The 15,963-nt window shown below is 44.1% G+C and overlaps 1 protein-coding gene across 23 annotated transcripts in view; it reads left to right on the top strand.

Moving 5' to 3' along the window:
* The first annotated feature begins 380 nt into the window (after positions 1–380).
* SNX13 (sorting nexin 13) overlaps positions 381–15,963 on the top strand; it is a 141,355-nt gene continuing 125,772 nt past the window's right edge. For 6 of the 23 annotated variants that reach the window (XM_070059597.1, XM_070059596.1, XM_070059592.1 and 3 more), the window contains exon 1: positions 387–614. Coding sequence is in view for 7 of the 23 variants with exons in the window: in XM_051853215.2 (XP_051709175.1) it covers positions 603–614 (12 nt within the window). In the remaining 16 variants the exon portion in view is untranslated. Of the gene's footprint in view, positions 615–1,771; positions 1,860–15,963 lie in introns of those variants that run through there. The other 17 variants (XM_070059605.1, XM_070059593.1, XM_070059591.1 and 14 more) reach the window with 9 other exon arrangements.

The raw sequence follows: 15,963 nt of genomic DNA, 5'->3' as shown, positions 1-15,963 counted from the left end.
GTACAAAGGGGTAAGTTTCCACCCGCCCGCGTCCGGAAAGGGACAGGGACTCAGTGGCCAGCAGTTTCTCGGGAGGTGGGCACAGAGCCGAGCCGCTCCACGGGCCTCCCGCGCCCTTCCGGCACCTCGGTGCCGGGGAGAGAGGAACTCGGCCACCCGGTCCCCGGGACGCACGGGGTCCTCCCCGGGCTCAGCCGGCTGCGGGGCGACCCCAGCGTGGAGACTCCGCTCCCAACCGCCGCCCCAAACCGGCCCGAGCGCCCGGCCCCCCAGCACCCAGGAAGCCGCCTCAGCGCCAGCCTCCAGCGTTCACCGCGCGCCGGCGCCATGGAGACGGTCACGAGACGCCGGCGGCTCCGGCGCCCGCCAATGAGAGCGCACGTCGCGGGGAGACGCGGACGTCGCTCTTACAAGATGGCCGCGCGTCCGCCGCGAGCAGTCGGGCCCGGGGGAAGCCAGCGAAGCCGAGTAAAGCCGCCGCCCGGGAGAGGACTGGAAGAGCAGTTGCCGCCCTTGGCGGCGGCCCGGGCAGTTTTCGCTGCTGCTACGGCTGTTGCCATGCGGCGAGGCTAGGGAGGACCTCACTTCCCCGGGGTGTAATAATGTTAACAGAGGTAAGCGGCGACGGCGGCGGCGGCCAGTGTTTACCTGTGACAAGGGGAAGGAAGGGGCAGGCGCCGGCCCGTCCGAGGACACTGTCTCTGCGGCTCGGCCGCGGGCGCGCGGGGCTCGACGAGCAGCGGGGGACCCTGCAAGTGCCCCCGGCACGGGAGCTGTGCTGAGTCAACAGCGAACCACCAACCCCCCGGCCGCCCTGTGCCTCGCCTGTGGCCGTCACCCCCGGCGCCGCCGCCTCACGCACGGCTCCTTCTTCCGGGGTGTCCCCTTACACCCTGCGGGTGGCGGCGGCGGCGGCGGCCTCCCCTACGGCTCGCTCGAGGGCTGCAGGGCCCTTCGCCTCCGAGCTCGGCCAGCAGCCTCCCGGCTTGGGTTGGCTCGGCCAGTCGGCTTCCCCACCGCCGTCCCCCGGACCCCCTTTCCCCCATCCCGCACCCGCACACCCCGTAACACCGTGGCTAGCGCCGTCGCCCTCTCCCCCACGTCCCGGCACCTCTCGTTTAAAGCCGTAGCCGTCCCGAAGTTCAGCTTTAGCATCTGGCTTCGCCCGTGGGCCCCTGGCCCGCCCTGTGTGGAGCATTTGCTCCCACGCCTGGATCTGGGATGGAAGTAGGGCAATTGGTGGCCGAGCCACAGTCAGTTTCTCCTCTCCTGGTGCCTGATGTCCATCGCCCAAGGCAGGACTTTTTGACGGAAGTCAGGAGTTCGCTTGCAAGTACTGCAGAGGGGAAGAGCTCAACTCGGTGCCACCGTGCCCCTGGGTCAGGTGAACCCGGTTGTGTGTAGTGTGCTCTGTGTGCAGGGGTCAGGCGACCTGGCAAGCAAGGCTTGTGGATTGGGTCGAAACGCCTGCCCCGACTGGACCCTGAGGATGGGTGCCAAGCATCTGTGTGGAAGCAGGTTGAATCGCAGCGGGCCACGCAGGAAAGACGAACATTTGCGGATGAGCGGTTTTCGGTGTGTGACAAGTGGTGCCCCGTGCTTACCCTGGCCTGGGCGCGTCTGGTGCATGCCGCCTGGTTGGTGGCACCTTCTGAACACCGCTGCCTTATGCCAGCTTCAAGTTCCCTTTACGTTTGCAGAGTCCGCACAAGTGGCATTGCCGTGGTTAATGTCCTTGCTCGGAGTTGATGGCTCTATGGTTTTCTACGGTGTTAGATGAAAAAGAACAAGACGGAAGTAGCAGGAGTTCCACTTTGACCTTATATGCCATGTTTTCCTTGAGGACTGTTGGCCTTACAGTAAGTGTCCGGTGCTGTCTGGGATGTGTAGAGTTTTATGAGGTGATCTTTTGGTTAAACTGCACCTAGGTTTGCACGAGTTCAGGAGTTTTAATGTCTGCATGAGAAGGTAGTGCCCGGATTTGGGAAGATGGAACTTTCTCAGGGAACTGTTTTGTACACGGAGTGGGTGACAGCAGTGTGCGCTGCAGGGCTTGGTGTGTATACAGGGGCAGAGCCGGAGTTCCTCTCAGGAGCCCAGGCTCTGAGCCACCACTGTGCTTTGCCTGTTAAAGGAAGGCCCAGGAAGTTAGTCTTGGATCTTATCTATGGTTTTTAGTAGTCATTTTATAGTTAAGCAATCCGAAGTCCAGACTTGTCCAAGGTCAAACAATTAGTAGTGAGGACGTTGAAACTGGACTCTCAGCAGCTTTCAGCTCTCTTGATAGATTTCAAAAACATGCTACTTGCTTGTCTGAATTTTGTCAGTAAGCTGAAAAAATCGTTTCTTGAGACTTTCTGCTTACCCTGGCATTTTTCCTTTAAACAAGTATTGATTTACATAGTCCTATTTTTGAAATATTTCAGACATTAAATTTCACTAACTGTTAGTTGCTAAAGAGTTAGTATTGGTGCCCAACGTATTTTTACTGCTGTTAGTGCTGACTTAGATCAGCAGTGGGTTTTGGAAGGGGTTCGTTCATGTTGGATCCTAATGTCCACGATGATGAGCTGTACTAGGAAGGAGTTTCCTGTCCTTACATTAATCTTGTTCAGCAAGCATTTGCTGTGCTCAGAAAGTGGTGAGTTGCACTTTGTGCTTGGGTTCTTTCTGTCTCCACATTGGGAAGCTCGATGCCATTCCTGCAGGTGGCTGAGAAAACATGTTGAGAAAGTTAAAATAGTTTGCCTGAGATCATACAACAAGTGGTGGAGCCAGGACTCACACCTGGGTCCTCATATTCAAAGTTACGCGCTATTTTGTGGCTCAGTTTGGAATGCATCCTTATTTTTATTTTTGATAGCTGATAGCACCCCTAAACCATTTTTAGTTTTTAGGTTTCTTTTCTTTTCTTTTTTTTTTTTTTTGGTCAAGGTGGGGATACTATGCATAGGTAAATAATGATAACAGCAGCAATAAACATGAAACTTTTCAGTTTTCATTTTGCTAAAATGTACCTTTAATTGAAACCTTTACTGAAATGAGAAGCAACACATTTTTCATTAAAGGCTATTTTAAGTTAAGCTAAAAGGGAAAATTACTCAGTTGAGCAAACCAATGTGTAAATTCAACTTTGAGACCTGTGAAATGTGATAGATTAGTGTGAATTCAGAGTACAGGCCTGGGTATATACTTCTCAATTTGTGTTATTTTTACTTAAATATAGTTGAATTATTTAGAAGACTTGCTACTCATGTTTATATGCTTGTGGGTTTTGTTTTTTTGCATTTTTATACAGGGATGAGTTATTTTTAATATCCTGTTAAATTTTAACTGTCTTTGCCCATTAGGATTTACTACTCTTATTATTTTTACAATGTTTGGCAAAAAAAGTTGGCATAGTATACTTGGAAATTATTTAAATACTCACCCACTCACCCTCCATCCCCTCTTTTTTCTTTTCGCTGACAGTAAACTTTAAAAATTTTAAGTTTTATTTGAAAGGCAGAGAGACACACAGTGAGAGATCACCTCTCTACCGGTTCAATCCTCAAATGCCCACATTAGTAAGGGCTAGGCCAGGCAGAAGCCAGGATTCTGGAACTCAATCTAGGTCTCTTATGTTGGGTGGCAGTAACTCAAGTATTTGAGCCATCACCTGCTGTCTCTTGCGGTGTGTGTTTGCAAGTGGATCAAGGAGTGGAGTCAGGGCTGGAACCCAAACACTCCAGAAAGGGATTAAGTATCCCAAGAGGCCTCTTAGCCGCCATGTCAAATGCCTGCCACCAACAGTGTGCTTTATATGTCAAAATTAAGAGGATGGGATGTTTGTTTACTTGATTATTTGTTTCAAGTCATCTGAATTTTCACAGCACTAGAATCTAATGAAATATTTATCAATGAATTTTCATTAAATACTCCTTAAATCTTCCTTGACATTTCAACAGCTTTTAGGATTATGATTCTGAGTATTTATTTTCCCAGACAACTAAAGGTATAGAAGATGTAGGAAAATGTACTGAATTGGTTCCAATGCTGCGGTATATACACCGGAGATTTTTTTTTTTTTTTTTAAATTAAGAATTATGCACAGAGAGAGAAGGAGAAACAGAGATGTTCATCTGCTGGTTTACTCCTCAAATGGCCACAATGCCAAGGGCTGGGCCAGGAACTTCATCTGGATCTCCCATGTGGGTGCAGGGATCCAAGCACTTGGGCTGTATTCTGCTACTTTCCCAGGCCATTAGCAGCAGGGAGCTGGGTCAGAAGTGGAGTAGCTGGAACTGGAACCAGCACCCTTATTGGGGTGCTGGCACTGCAGACAGGGGCTTAACCTGATGCTCACAGTGCTGGCCCCTGGGGATTGTTTTTGCATAAAAACAATTAATTAGCCTCTTCTCCTGTGTTTTTAAAATTAGTGAATAGAAGTTGCAGTTATTTAAAGTTGTTTGTAAATGTGGGGCATTAAATAAATGTTAAATAGTTGAGTGTATTTGTGCTAAGTTACTTGCATCTCTGCTTACTGATTTTAGTTGTTAAAACTGGTTGTTGATTCTGGAGTTAACAGATGGGAAAAGGCATAAACTGCAGCATTTTTAGAAACTCCAGGTTAATAGTTGTTAAAAAAGTCAAGGGTTTTGTGGCTCAAATAATTTTGGAGAATGTTTGTGTAAAAAAAATGAAATGGGCGTCTTCTCTGGAGAATTCGAAGCTTTTGATAGGTGATATAATAGAATTTGCGGCGTGTTGCAACATTGTTTAACCATGGACACTTCCAGAACTTCTTGTACAAGAGTACTTCAGAAGTTCATGAAAGTGGAATTAAAAGATGAATTTATTTTGTTGCGGAACATTTTTGAGATCTTAGCATAGTTTTTTCAGAATGCACATTTTCTGTGAACTTTTCTGAGGCATCCTCACCCCGTTTCCTTAGGGAAATCCTGAGGTGTAGTCTAGCCGTGCCTTGGGAAGGGGCTCAGTGGGAAGCAGGCTTGTGCCTAAGTGCCTAGTACAATATTATGGTTGATTTTGTTGCTTCATTTTGGAGGAAATACTCTTTAGGTGGATTAATCCTTAAACTATAGGAGCTATTTTGTCTTACTATTTCTTTTTTGTTTTAAAGATTTTATTTATTTATTTATTTATTTGAGAGGTAGAGTTACAGACAGTGAGAGGGAGAGATAAAGATCTTACTTCCGCTGGTTCAGTCCCCAAATGGCCGCAATGGCCAGAGCTGTGCCGATCCAAAGCCAGGAGCCAGGTGGTTCTTCCCGGTCTCTCATGTGAGTGCAGGGGCCCAAGGGCTTCGGCTACCTTCCACTGCTTTCGCAGGAGCATTTAGCAGGGAGCTGGATTGCAAGTGGAGCAGTTGGTACTCGAACCAGTGCCCATATAGGGTGCTGGCTCTTCAGGCCAGGCTTTAACCTGCGGGCCACAGTGGCTGCTGCTCTGTTATTATGGTGCTGTGGCATAGCAGGTAAAACTGCCACCTGCAGTTCAGCATCCATACATATGGGCGCTGGTTCAAGTCCCAGCTGCTTCACTTCTAATCCAGCTCTCTGCTTTGGCCTGAGAGAGCAGTAGAAAATAGCCCAAGTCCTTGGGCCCCTGCACCTGCGTGGGAATCCTGGAAGAAGCTCCTGGCACCATACTGTGTTAATTTGTGTTCCCACCAACAATATACAAAGAATGCCCTTTGCTTGACATCCTTGCCAGTGTTTTTATCTTTCTTCTTGTTTGTTTAAAGATTTATTTATTTATTTGAAAGGCAGAGTTACAGGAAGAGGGGGGATGGGGGAAGTAAGGGGGGGAAGTGAGAAAGAGATTTTCCATCTTCCGATTCACTCTCCAAAAGGCCGCAACAGCTGGGCCAAAGCCAGGAGCCAGGAACTCCACCTAGACTCCTATGTGGGTGGCAGGGGCCTAAGCACTTGGACCATCATCTGCCTTTCCAGGTGCATTAACAGGAAGATGAATTGGAAGTGGAGCAGCTGGGACTCTAACTGGAACTGTGATGTGGCATATTGGCATTGCAGGCAACAACTTAACTTGCTGTGCCACAACATGGGCCTTTAACTTTCATCTTATTGATAATAGCTGTACTAACTGATGTGTGGTGATATCTCATTATGGTTTTAATTTGCATTTATCTAATAGTGATGCTGAGCAGTTTTTGTTGTACCTGTTGGCAAAATGCATATTTTCTTTTTAGAAATGTTTTTTCAGGTCCTTTGCCCATTTTTAAAATGGGTTGTTTTCTTGTGATTGAATTGTTTGAATTCCTCATATTCTTTGGCTGCTATACCCTTGATGGGATGTATGGCTTGCAAATATATATTTTCAAAGATTTATTTATTTATTTGAAAAGCAGAATTACAGAGAGGCAGAGAGAAAGAGAGAGTTAGTCCATCCGGTGGTTCACTCCCCAGATGGCTGCAATGGCTGGAGCTGCACTGATTCGAAGCCAGGAGCTTCTTTGGGTCTCACATATGGGTGCAGGGGCCTACAGACTTGGGCCATCTTCTACTGCTTTCCCAGGCCATAGTGGAGATTGAAAGTGGAGCAGGCGGGACTCAAACCAGCGCCAATATGGGATGCTGACACTGCAGGAGGCAGCTTTACCACAGTGTTGGCCTGCAAATAATTTTTGCCACTGTGTGAGTTGTCACTTTTTTTTTTGTTTTAATTTGACAGGTAGTTATAGATAGTGAGTGAGTGAGAGACAGAGAGAAAGGTCTTCCTTCTGTTGGTTCACTCCCCAAATGGCCGCTATGGCCGGCGCTGCGCCAATCCAAAGCCAGGAGCCAGGTGCTTCCTCCTGGTCTCCCATGCGGATGCAGGGGTCCAAGCACTTGGGCCATCCTCCACTGCCCTCCCGGGCCACAGCAGAGAGCTGGACTGGAAGAGGAGCAACCGGGACTAAAACCCAGTGCCCATATGTGATGCTGGCGCTGCAGGTGGAGGATTAACCAAGTGCGCCAAGGTGCTGGCCTCTGTTGTCACTTTTTAAAATTTATTTTTAATTGAGAAAATTTGAGTATTTTCAAGAATTTTAAAGGATCTTTGTAGTTACAGGACCATTATATTATTCCTATTGATTCTAAGTTTTCAGTGAGCTTATTAATGACTTACAGTTATTAAATAATTATTTTCTCTTTGTTTTGTTGATCCAGCACACATAGACCTGTTAGCATTTAAGATCAGCGTCTAGCTCATGTCACCATATGGAGATGGTAAAATTACAAACGGAAGCCAATATGTGTGATATTTTAGTTAAGCCCCACGGCTGTGTTTCAGATATATATGTCTGTCATTGGATATTTTGAAGTATTAAGAGTTAGATTTAGGGGTCAGTGCCGTGGCACAGTGGGTTAAAGCCCTGGCCTGAAAGTGCCGGCATCGCATATGAGCGCCGATTCTAGTTCCGGCTGCTCCTCTTCCGATCCAGCTCTCTGCTATGTCCTGGAAAGCAGGAGAAGACAGGCCAAGTCCTTGGGCCCCTGCACCCATGTGGGAGACCCAGAAGGGGCTCCTGGCTCCTGGCTCCTGGCTCCGGATCGGTGCGTCTCTGGTCATTGTGACCATCTGGGGAGTGAACCAGTGGATGGAAGATCTCTGTCTCTGTCTCTACCTCTCTGTAACTCTGTCTTTTAAATAAATAAAAATAAATCTTTCCCAAAAAAAAAGAGTTAAATTTAGATTCCTGTAAGCGTCCTTGGGAGTCTTAAACTGGGAGATAAAGTATACAAGATTCCCTAGTGTTCCAACTTTGTTCCAAAGTTTGTTGACCTACTTTCCATTACATTTATAAAAGTCCGTTTCTTCCCTAGTCCATTTTACCTTATGATTAGAAGTATTGCAAAATTAATTGCTACAAATGTATAAAAATTACTTTTATTTGAGGAAATCGGGGATTAAATTTGGGAGGAGGAGTAATCACTACTAGCTTGTCTATGGACCTTTTATGGATTGTAACGGGTTCTGTGTTTAATCATATTGCTAGAGGGACTCAGTGTTAGGATTTGTGTCATTTCATTTTACTGGAATAGAGAGACTATTAAAGGGAGAAGAAAAAAGGCATTTGAGAGGGTGATTATAATAGATTGCGTTAGGTGGTATCAGCTGAGCTGGGTCAACTGAGTGACAATGAAAAAGGAAGGGAGCCTGAGTTTCTGGAAGGGTAAGAATATAGGGCCTGTCATGAGAGAGGGTTTTTGGTGTTGGCCCCTGAAGAGCCACCCACGTGATGGCCAATCTTAAGTGACTTTATAGCTGTCTTGGAGTAAAGCTGTCAGATTACGGCTTTTGAAATTTTGCTTTGAAATTTAGTGGTTTCACAGACCAGCAAATGCTTCCTTAGTTGATAGTAATCTAGAATTAATTTTATTTGAGTCAGATCTCATTTTGGATAATACAGTGCTTTAAGTGTTTGGAAGTACAGGGAACTTGAATTAAAGCAAGTGGATGGGGCAGGTGCAGTGCTGCAGTGAGTTTAGCCTCTGCCTCTAACACCAGCATCCCATGAGTTCTGGTTGAGTCCCCACTTCCCTGCTATTGTATCTGGAATACAATACATCCAGTTCCCTGCTATTGTATCTGGAAAAGCAGTGGAAGATGGCCCAAGTTCTTGGGCCTCAGGCACCCATGTGGGAGGACTAGATGGAGTTTCCAACTCCTGACTTGACCTGGCCCTGCCCCGGGACATTGTGGCCATTTGGGGAGTGAACCAGTGGATTGAAGATGTCTCCTTCTGTTTTTTTTCTCTCTTTCAAATAAATAAATAAATCTTGAAAAAAAAAAAAAAGCAAGTGGACAGCTTAATTTAGATTGTTTTAACATTTTAAAAAGGGCAGAAATGGAATGAGTAAATGGACTGGAGTGATGGTGATGCATTCTGTGTCTACCAACAGATTATACCTTTTACAGTAGTGAGGGGCCCTACAGATCAAACTGTATGTTACATATTGTAAGCGCTGAGTCCTGACCTTACCACTATTTATGTTGGCATTTTGGGGAAGTTATAACTTTTGTAAGCACTCATTTCCTTCTGTGTGAAGTTGGAGTGATAGTACCTTCCTGAGTGCTCTCCTGTTGTTAGGAAGATGTCATCATACGGGTATTTAGTAGTTGACATATCAGATATTTTCCTTTATATATCAAGTTTTGGGCTTGATGGGGGAGAGTGGGAACGGATAAGAGTTAAACTGGCCAGGATACCCTCTGGAGGAAGGCAGGGAAGAGACTAAACAAAGTTGAAAGAAAAATAAACAAACAAGAGCATGTCTAGCAAAGTAGTAAATGAGAGTAGTTCCTTGTGTGATAGGTAAACTGATTACAAATAATTTTTTAAAGTTTGAAAAGGGTGACTGTATTTGAGGGTAAGCAATTATTTGTGTGTACATGGTCTGAAATATTTATGGGGAAATAAATCTTTTATGTTTTATCAAACCTGGTAAATTTTTTTTTTAATTTCAACAAATAGCTTTTAAAAATTTTACGTGTGTTTGAAAGACACACAGAGAGAGATAGAGATTTTCTTCTGCTGGTTGATTCCACAAATGCCTCCAATTGGGCCAGGCTGAGCCAGAAGCCTGGAACTTGGTCCTTGTCTCCCATGTGGGTGGAAGGGGCCCAAATAGTAGAGCCATCTCCCAGGGTGCACATTAGCAGGGAGCTGGAATTGGGAGCTGCAGATTGCAAGCCAGGTGCTTTGATAAGGGATGTGGATGACCCACTTCACCAAATGCCTGCCCCCACACACCTGATAAATTCTTAAAGGGAAAAGCAACTGTTTAGGATAGTATTTTTCAGGCTTTGGTTATAAGTTGTGCAGGACATTGGTTTTTGGTGGATTAGTTTGTTTATCACATGTGAGTATGCCTCCTGGTGCTAGGCACAGGATAAAATAGGTTCTGGAACTCAAGTGGTAAGTCAGAGCGGAACATGCTCTCAGAAATCTCACTCCCAGGGTTAAATTCAGCTCTGAGGCTACTTCGGCCATGAAAGCTGCAGCCTTGAGGTCTTTGTTAGAATGAAACAAGTAATATGATTAAAGGATGAAAAATTAAGAGGAGGAAAGTATGACTCGGATTAGCTTTACAGCTCCAGATAAAGCTGCTTACTGTAGTTTGGATGAGATGGCAACTCTGAATTGAGCTGCTTGCAGTTAGAGTCAGTGTATACTACTTGCATTTGCTTCAAGATATTTAACAGTAGGAAATGAAAGGGAAAAACAAGAAGAGAAAAAGCTGAATTATCTGTTTTCAGTTTATTTGTAAAGTGGGGGTGAGGGTAGGTAGGGGGAGAGATAGAGGAAAAAAAAAAGAGATCTTCCATCCACTGGGTTGCTCCCCAAATGCCTGCAACAGCCATGGCTGGATCAGGCCAAAGCCAGTGACCTGGATTTTGGTCTGGATCTCCCAGGTGAGTGGCAGGAACCCCAGTACTTGTGCCATCACAGGTGTGGCCCCCTGGGTGCACGTTAGTAGGAAGCTGGACTTGGAAGTCAGGGCTGGAGTCCAGGTACTCTGTTAGGAGATGCCACTCCCAAATGGCATCTTAACTATTTGGCCAAATGCCTGCCCCTGTTCTTTTTTTTTTTTTTTTTTTTTTTTTTTTTTGTGAAAAGACTTAGTAAGTCTCTTTAGAATTGTGTATCAAATTTTAGTAAAAGACACTGGTAAATTCCATTATCTTGGTAAAGTAATATTTGATCTCTGGGTTCCCCCTTCCAACATGTTAACAGCTGTATTTGTTTATTTGCTTATTGTATGATTTTTCTACTGTTCCTAGAGCCTAGAACAGAGCTTGATACTTAGGCCTAACTAGATACCTGTTGAATATTCCCTCAAAAATTAAGATAAAAATGAAAAATTACCAAGACCAAGTTATCTCTAATAAACTCTCATCTAATTACTTTTTTTTTTTTAAAGATTTATTTTATTTATTTGAAAGAGTTATAGAGGTAGAACCAGAGAGAGAAAAAGGTCTTCAATCCGCTGGTTCACTTCCCAAATGACCACAAATGGCCAGAGCTGAGATCTGAAGCCAGGAGACTTCTTCTGGGTCTCCCACATGCAGGGGCCCAGGGACTTGAGCCGCCTTCTACCACTTCCCCAGGCCTTAGAAGAGAGCTGGATTGGAATTTGAGTAGCCGGGTCTCGAACCGGTGTGCATATGGGATGCCTGCACTGCAGGCCAGGGCTTTAACCTGTTGTGCCACAGCACTGGCCCTACTAATTACTCTTAAAGGATTGGTTGCTATCTGTGGCCAATAAATATTTTATGTAGTAAATAAAATTGTGGTTGAATATTATGTTTGGGATCAGTTCAACCAAGAAAATCAAACAGGTGTCTTTTAATTAGGAATTAGAATTCTGTCATAATTTTCTCTGTAGGGAAAACATGATTAGGTTGTTATTTTGATATAATCAATTATACATACAAGGAGATTTTTTTCCTCTCTTACTACTTGAAATTATCATTTCATGAGCACCACTTAAAATTTTATCCTTGAATCAAATTCACTTAAAGCTTTGTTTATAATAGTACAATAATGCTGATTTTCATGGTACTTTGCTGAGTGTTTTAGATTTTATGACTTTTAATGGTGCCTTGAAAGTTTACAAGTATGAATAAAAATTTGCTCATGGATTTTAAAGTTGGAAATTTTAGGTGTACATTTCCAAGGAGGGCAGCTGCTGTCGCAGCTCTTGGCTTAAAATGCCTCTCATTGTCATGGTTGGGGACAGAATGCTATTAGATCATTTTCCTTTCTGTAATTTCATTTTATGTTCAGCAGTAATATGTACCAGGGAAGCCCAATAAAATAATTCTTCTCTGTTCAGCTGTTAAAATTAAACTAGTATAGTGGTGTAATGTAATATACACTTGAAGTCAGTATGAGAGGCTCATTGGAGTCAGCTGGGGTAATTCACTATTGTTGACTTATTGCACTGTTTTCTCCAGTTTCTATGGGGCCTTGCCTTCTGCCATCAGTGAAGACCCTAAAGTGAATTCTGCTTTGCTCTTTACCTCAGCTCTGCATTGTTGTAGAGTCCTTGGATGTTACTGTATTTAAGTCCAAACGGGTTTTGCTCCCAAAACTCCCAGCTATTTTTAGCCTGGCTGTGATTTGGCCCAGGAGGGAGTATATAATCTTTGTCCCGTGACTTCTTATGACTCCAGGTGAGAGTGGAGTGAGGACGTATGTATGTAAAGCAGGACCTTTGTGTTCACCATCAGCTGAGGCTTGGAAGTTATAAAACTGATTGAAGTTGTACAGTTTTAGTAGAATAGCTAAATCTGAAATAAGATTTCATCTCATTTTCAGTTATTTCGTAAATTTTAGGAAATAGTTTGACTTGAAGATAATATATGTTACTGAAAGTTTCTGGTCCAAGCATAATATTGTATTTTGCCGTTTGTACTTGATTTCTTTTCCTGAGTCTGAGATTGACTTTATTTCTTAGTGTTTTTCTCAACTGAGAAATACTGTTAGATTTCAGGTATCATGAATAAAATCAGCTGCATCTTTTACGTACATAAAATCTTTCACATGTGAGTGATTATGATCTGATCTTTTCTGAACACAGTTGTAAGTGGTCAGCACCTGTTCCAGGAGTCTTGCTTAGGTAGAAGTCAGGAGCGTAAAGGAAATGAACCAGAGGGACTTTGGAGAAAACTTGAAGAGTGGAACTCAACAAAGGACAGAAGAAGCAATGGACATCAAGTACTTCACAAATAGTGGGTGTTGGTTACTTGAGGGTTTTAGAAAAGCCAAATAGGCATGGTGATATTTTATGACAATTAAAAATGTATTTTATGTACCAGAAGAGTCTAGAAGTTAATATCTGGTATATTCAGTCACAGATTAGGCACCAATGCAACATTTGTGTGACTGTGGAAATAGACTGTCTTGGTACTGGGACTGAGTGTTAATCGCTGTTAGGTACACTTTGTAATCACAAAGTGAATATTCCTGATTTCTGAAGAAGACTGGTGACTGGTGTCAGATTATTTGGATCTGAATCTAAGTTTTGTCACTTCTCAGCATTTTAGTGTTGGAAAGGTTACTAATCTCTCTGAGCCTCAGTTATAAATTAATGGTACTTACCTTGCAGTGCTTTTGTGGCTATCATGTAAGGGAGGTAACATATAGTAGATACAGTGCAGTGATTCATACAGTAGCACTCAGTAAATACTTTGTGTTATTATTATTTTCTCTCATACAAATAGCAAGTGGCTTGTGTTCCAGATTTAGAATTTAATATTGGAAGTTGCTTTCTGTGTTCTTCGTTTCTTTGAAGAAGTTTTAAACTGTCAAAGTGGTCTTCTTTGACCCAGATAACCTAATTATTTCTTTGCTTCCTATGTCAGTTTTTACTGAGTTTCTGATTTATTTATTACATTTCCAAAGTGAGTAATAAGAGGTAGGTCAAGATTGGGTTTCAAGAGGAAATCAGGGCCAGTGCTATAGCTTAGTGGGTAAAGCCGCTGCCTGTGGTGCCGGCATTCCATATGGGCGTTGGTTTGAGACCTGGCTATTCCACTTCCAATCCAGCTCTCTGCTATGGCCTGGGAAAGCAGTGGAAGATGACCCAAGTCTTTGGGCTCCTGCACCCGTGTGGGAGACTCAGAAGAAGCTTCTAGCTCTTGGCTTCAGGTGGGTACAGCTCCAGCCGTTGCGGCCAATTGCGGGGTGAACCAGTGGTTGGAAGACCTCTCTCTCTTTCTTTGCCTCTCTTCTATCTGTGTAACTCTGACTTTCAAATAAATATTTTTTTAAAGAAATCAAGAAGGATGATACCTGTATAATATGAATTGATCATAATAAGAATTTTTAGCTGACCAGTTGTTTCTCTGACCACTGAAACTTTTATTGTAAGTGAAATGAAAGGAAAAATTATGGTACACTCCTATATTGTGCTTTAAAAATGCTGTTGCAGTTTTCTGAATTAAGATCTATAGTTTTGTCAATTTAATAAACTTTTACGTGAAGTAGCTTTAAATTTATTTAAAGGTTTCCGAAAAACCAAATAGGCTTGAGAATGTTTATGGTTTATTAAAATTCTGTTGAATCGTTTGCCTAAAAGAGGACAGAAAGGTGAGGAATGTAAAAGCCCCCTCCCCATTTCCACCTCGGGTATAATTGGCTTGGTAGGTATTAGTAGTACTGTGCAGTAGGTTAACAAAAGAACTCAGGGCTGAGTTATTACATGGTTGTATTGCTGGAAATCTAAATTATGGGTATTAAGCATGTAAATGATTTCAGTCCCTTTACACAACAGCTGCTTATCTGGATTCCTGTAATAATACAGTCGACTGCTATAGTCAAGGAGTGGGGTGTTCCTCATATCTTACCATTTTACTTGTTGGAGGTTATGCCATCAGAATTCTTTGTGGGCAAGTCTGTCTCACCATTTTATTTTTGTTTCTTTTTTTAAAGATTTATTTACTTCTGTTTGCTCGTTCATTCCCCAAATGGCCACAACAGCTGGGACTGGGTCTGTCCAGAGCCAGAAGCTTCATCTAGGTCTCCCATGTGTGTGGCAAGGGTCCAAAGACCTGGGCTACCTGGCACTGCTTTCCCGGACACATTAGCAGGGAGCCATGGGATGCTGGTGTCACAGGTCGTGGCTTTAGCCACCACGCCACAAGGCTGGCTCCCCATTTTCCTTTCTGTATGTAGTTTTTTCTTTCTTGTTGCTGTGCTGTATGGGTATGTTGATGTCCTCTCGCCTCTGCCCCTGTCTTTATAATTCTTTATGTTTGTAGACCTGCAGTGTGTTCTTTCAGGTTTTTCTCAGCCTTCACCCTCCTTCCTTGCTCAAATACATTACAATGGTCACAATTGAAAATTTAACTTTATTTTTTCCTTTCTTTCTCTCTCTCTCTTTTTTTTTTTTTTTTTTAATATCAGAGGGTCTTTATTTATTTGAAAGAGTTACAGAGAGAGGGAGACAGAGAGAGAGAGAGAGAGAACGTGTGCGCGGGTTCTTTTATCCCATGGTCCACTCCCCAGATGGTCATAACAGTCAGTGGTGGGCCTGGCTGAAGCCAGGGGCTAGGAGCTTTTTCCAGGTCTCCCAGGAGTGTAGCAGGGCCCAAGCACTTGGGCTGTCTTCCACTGCTTTTGTAGGCCATTAGCAGAGAGCTGGATCAGAAGTGGAGCAGCCAGGACGCCAACTGGGATGCTGGCATCGCAAGGGGTAGCTTTACCTGCTATGCCAGAACTCTGGCCCCAGCTTTCACTTTTTCATATGTCTCATTGTGGGGTTAAAAAGTGTTTTCCATTGTTAATTTTCAGTGTGAATGTAGAATGGTTTATATGTTTTCCATTATACAGTGTAACCCAGTATTAATTTACTTGTATGATTGTCGGAGTTTATATTTTTTTGTAGAATTTTTATTTTTATTATTTGAAAGGCAGAGAGACAGATGTTGAGTGATCTGCCATTTGCTGTTCACTCCCCCCAAATCTGCAATAGCCAGGGCTGGGTCCTGTGGAAGCCAAGGAGCCTGTGTGAGTCTCCTGTGTGGGTGGTGGAAGGTGCCCAGCGTGTAACAAATCTTCCCAGACAGATGAATCAATTAATTCACAAGCTTTTAGTGGGATTCCGCTCCCGGACGAGGTTCACTGGTCCCAACAGGGCTGGAGGGGGGGGGTGCCAGGGGAAGTCGCCTGTCAGAGGTTGGGAGGGTTTCTTTTATAGATACAGGGCATGGGGATTAAAGGTTGAGGCAGGTCTGATCCTCATTGGTTGACCTTTGGGCACCCATGGGGACCTTGACAAGGACTTTTCGTTCCTGGAAGTTCGGGTAGGGACTCTCCATTCCTGGAAGTGTAGGCCTTCTCTCCTGTGGATCCCAAAGCTACCAGGTGGCAGGGACCCAAGTATTTGAGCCATCATCTTCCATCTCCCAGGATTAGCAGGGCCTTGAACCAGGCACTCTGATAAGAAG

Source organism: Oryctolagus cuniculus, chromosome 16 (assembly GCF_964237555.1).
Source record: "Oryctolagus cuniculus chromosome 16, mOryCun1.1, whole genome shotgun sequence".
Taxonomy (NCBI): Eukaryota; Metazoa; Chordata; class Mammalia; order Lagomorpha; family Leporidae; genus Oryctolagus; species Oryctolagus cuniculus.
The sequence above is the reverse complement of the archived record's forward strand: the minus strand, read 5'-3'. Positions and strand labels throughout refer to the sequence as shown.